Raw genomic sequence first — 3,977 nt, 5'->3', positions numbered from 1 at the left:
AGAGGGGAGAGGCAGCGTTCTCCAGTGGGTGGCGGTGGGAAGTGTCGGCTTCTGCCTCGGTCAAAGGGTGTTGGAAGGGGGCCAAGGGAAGAGGCCCCGCAGGCATCCCGACCCCCGCCTTCAGGACCAGGGCCAGGTTGCAGGAAGCCCTCCCCGGCTGCATGCGCCATGGCAGCCACCCGCTTTCTCCCACGGGAAAACTCTGCCGGGGCTGGTGTTTCTGCTGGGAAGATCCCAGGACAGGCAGTGCCCTCCCCGTGGGCAGCCCGGCCAGGCGCCGAGGCCGTCCCCCGTGGAGCCAGAGCCCTGCCGCCGCCCCTGCTCCAGTGCCTGGCTGCTGCCCGGTGGCCTCACACCCAGACCCCTACTGGACCCCAACATCCCTGGGCCCTGCAGCTCCACCAGGACCAACAGGAACTCCAATCCCCAAACCCGTTTTTCCAGCACCTTCCATGTTCCTTGGTGAGTGAGTCACCCCTCCCCTCTGCATCCCCAACCCAGGCCTGTTCAAGCCCTGCGCCCTGCTTCCCAAGGCCTGTGGGCGCCCCTCCCCCCACCCACCTGATGAGTGGGGCGAGGCCTCCAACTTGGGGTGAGTTTCTTTGTCTGGGTGAGGACATGGGGACCCCCACGTGACTTGCCTTGTCAAGTGAGACCCTCGCTGCCCCAGATGAGCCCCTGGGAGCCTGGACTGGAAGCGCGGGCAGTCCCCCAGCCTCAGGGCGTGGTGTGGGGCTGCCTCAGGGGCTCCCGCCTGCACCCCCTGCACCCCAGGGTCCCGAGGGCACTGCCACACCGCGCCTGAACCTTTGGGCTGGGTCCCACCTCTTGTAACCTCTTCAGGGACAGCAGCACAGAGCGTCATGGCTGCACCCTTGGGCCCTGCACTGTGGCATGGCCCTGACTTTACTCAGCAGGGCTCGGGAGCGGGCTCTCTGGGGACGAGTGGAAGGAGGGTGGCCCTGGGGTCCAGCATCCTCCATAGAGCAGGCCCAGAGCTGGTCCCTCTCTGCGCCCTGGCCCTGCTCACCACCTACGTGGCCGCCAGGGCAGAGACTAAGGGAGGCCACGGGCACCACCAGCAAGGCCACCAGCCAGCTGAGCACCAGTGGGGTCCCAGGCCTTCGGGCGATGGGGAAACCCAAGGAGAAGCAGGGAGAGGGAGGGGTGGGGGCAGTGTGTGGCGGGGAGGGGGCCTGTGTGCAGAGGCCCCGATTCCCCCTGGGAGCAGGAGGCTGGGCCCTGCACCAGCTCTGGGAGCTCCAGCCTGAGGCCTCTGGGCGACCAGCGCCCTAGCCCCGAAGAGGATGGGGGCGGCCACTGCAGAAGGACAGGGGGCGCTGCATGGGGGCGCTGGGCGGGAGGCAAGGCTGTGGAGACACAGGGTGCACGGTCCCCCCCATGAGGAGGGGCCGAGGCTCTGCCTTCGGTCCACGCCTCTCCCTCATGCCGGGTCCCACTGGCCTTCACATCCCACGCCTCCCCTCAGGCACAGCCGCATCTGGCCCCCACCCCGCCCCGCGTGACCCCAGCCCACAGCCCAGGGAGGCAGAACCAGTGTGTGCTCCTGCCTCCTGGCCCCTGGGCACAGCCCTGGGCACCCACAGGCCATCTGCACAGACCCTCTCTGTGGCCCTATCTGAGAGGGTGGGGAACACAGGGGAGAGAGTGCGTGATGGGGGGCGCTGCAGGGAGGGAGCCCCGGCAGGCGGAGGGCAGACCCCCGCCCTGGGGAGGCAGCCCGGGCAAAGCCCCCTCCACTGGCAGGAGCCCACCGTGGGCGCCGGGCGGGCGGGCGTGGGCCAGAGAGGAGGGGGCGGGCCCTTCTGGAACCACCGCCAGGCTGGCGCTCAGCACGCCCCGCCCGCCAGCGTCCGTCCTATAAGGCCTGCAGAGAGAAGGGGGCCCCCACTGCTCCCAGAGACGCCCCAAGATGAAGACTGCCCTGCTGCTCCTTGTCATCCTGGCTGCGGCCACTGCGCCAGGTGAGGGCGGGGGCTGGGGCGGGCAGCTCTGGCTGTGGGCCAGACCCTGGGAGCCTGGGGCTGTGGATCCTGAGGCTCAGAGAACCCTGAAATCGTGGGGTGCGAGACTCAGAACTAAGGGAGTGGAGTCAGACTTACAATGTTTCAGAATCAGACGATCCTAGATCGACCCAGGGGATAGGCGCTCTGAGAGGGGGTTCACCTGTAGCTGTCTCGAGATGCCTCCCCTGAAGAAAGACAGATGCGTGGGTCATCCGGTCCCTGCCCTTCCCATCCCCAGGTCCCAGCAGGACAGCTGCTCCTCCCACAGGCTCAGCTTGGCCAAGGGTACAGTCCCCGGGGCCCTGACCCCGCTCAGCTCCCATGCCAGGACAGCCCCTGGGGTGGGGGACTTAGCCCGTCCCAGAGCTCTCCGGTGCTTGTGGAGAAGGGTCTCAAGTGCACCCCCTACCGGCCGCCTAATCACCGTTCCTCTAGACATGCCCAGACTAAGACACCTCCGACGGGTGGGGCTCAGGGCCCCAGGGGGCAGGGATGCCCCTCCCACCTGCCGAGGTTGTGTGTAAGGCAGAAGCCCTGGCAGGCCCCAGGGGACCTCAGAGGGGACAGGCCTAAGGCACGAGTGGCTCTGTCCAGGAGGGGTCTTTCTGAGCTGTGCGCTCGGGCATCTCTGCGTCCCTGAGGGGCCTCCCCATGCTGGTCGAGACCCCCTGAGGGGCCTCCCCGGGGCTGGTGGGGACCCCTGACGCTCTCCCCCTGCAGCCCGGGCTCTTCGCTGTCACGTATGCTCCAGTGCCACCGACTGTAAGAAGCCGCAGGACTGCGCGGCCAGCTCGCGCTTCTGCAGGACCATGACCAAGAGTGAGTGATTCCGGGGCCAAGGAAGGGGTCTCTGCAGCCCAGCCCGGAGCTCTGTTTAGGTGCCCCAAGGGTTGGGGGACCATCCCTGGTGATGCTGGGGGGAAGGATGCCGGTGACAGTTGGGTCATGGTGGCGATAGAGGCCGGAGCTGGGACTTGGGGTGCTGTGGCTGCAGACGGGGCGGGTGTGGCGCTCAGAGGTGGCCGCCCGGCGTAACCACGTCCGTCGTCCCCAGAGGAGCCTCTGTCGGGGAACCTGGTGGAGAAGGACTGCGTGGACTGGTGCACGCCCTCCCAGGGCCAGCTCAGCCAGGTCAGCGGCGGCTCGGCGACCACCGCCTGCTGCGCCAGCGACTTGTGCAACGCGCAGTCGAGCGGCGCCGCCGCCCACGCCCCGCTCGCCAGCACCGCCCTGGGCCTGACGCTGGCCCTGGGGCTCCTCGCCCTCATCCTGGCCCCCGGCCTGTGACCCGGCCCCGAGAGCAAGGCTTCCCTTCCCTTCCTGGGGATTTCCGAGCCCCCGTTCCTTCCTCCACTCCCCAGCCGCGACGGGGGTTCAGAGGCTCTGGGCGGGTCCTGCCGGCGGCGCGGAGAGCCCGCCCTCCCCCGAGAAAAGACGCGCCCGAGCAGCAGGAGGGCAGGGACAGAAAGCCCTCTGACCCCTTCTGATGTCGTTTTCGTTCTGCCTCGTTTCCGTTTTTATTTTTCTACTCAGAACTCCGCGTAAGAATAAATGATTGAAAACCAGTGTGGACTGTTGTGTCTATGTCGTTCCCGGAATGGAGCGGGTGGGGTGGAGGCCACCCAGCCACACAGGATCCCAAGTCCTAGAACACGGTCACACGGGGCCAGTCATGGCGGCATGTGTGCTGCCTGAAATGCCACCACCACACCCTTGGAGGGGACAGGACCTTCCCCAGGCCCCTCCTCTGACGCCCCTGAAGGACACACTCCTGCAGGAAGTCCAATCAGAAGGGAGCACAGGGCAGAGGGCCTCGGAGCCCGGAAGCCAGGCCCCGCCCACCAGAGGCCAGGCCCCTCCCACTGGAGGCCAGGCTCCTCCCACCCAAGGCCAGGTCTCTCCCACCAAAAGCGGGCCCCTCCCACCGGAGGCCAGGCTCCTCCTACCCAT

The 3,977-nt window shown here is 67.7% G+C and overlaps 1 protein-coding gene across 2 annotated transcripts; it reads left to right on the top strand.

Annotated features, from left to right (window-relative positions):
* The first annotated feature begins 349 nt into the window (after nucleotides 1–349).
* Nucleotides 350–3,587, top strand: LOC107507854 (lymphocyte antigen 6 family member D). 2 transcript variants are annotated; one of them, XM_016139177.2, is made up of 4 exons: nucleotides 350–592; nucleotides 1,887–1,985; nucleotides 2,748–2,846; nucleotides 3,082–3,587. In XM_016139177.2, the coding sequence occupies exons 1-4, from the start codon at nucleotides 565–567 to the stop codon at nucleotides 3,312–3,314; spliced, it is 459 nt and encodes a 152-aa protein (XP_015994663.2). In that variant the 5' UTR covers nucleotides 350–564; the 3' UTR covers nucleotides 3,315–3,587. The 2 variants fall into 2 exon arrangements, with proteins under 2 accessions (XP_015994663.2, XP_036088616.1); XM_036232723.1 differs by lacking the exon at nucleotides 350–592 and having other exon boundaries at nucleotides 1,846–1,985.
* The last annotated feature ends 390 nt before the right edge of the window (nucleotides 3,588–3,977 follow it).

Source organism: Rousettus aegyptiacus, unplaced genomic scaffold (genome assembly GCF_014176215.1).
Source record: "Rousettus aegyptiacus isolate mRouAeg1 unplaced genomic scaffold, mRouAeg1.p scaffold_m13_p_15, whole genome shotgun sequence".
Lineage (NCBI taxonomy): Eukaryota > Metazoa > Chordata > Mammalia > Chiroptera > Pteropodidae > Rousettus > Rousettus aegyptiacus.
Note: the sequence above shows the minus strand (reverse complement) of the source record. Positions and strands in the feature narration are given on the sequence as shown.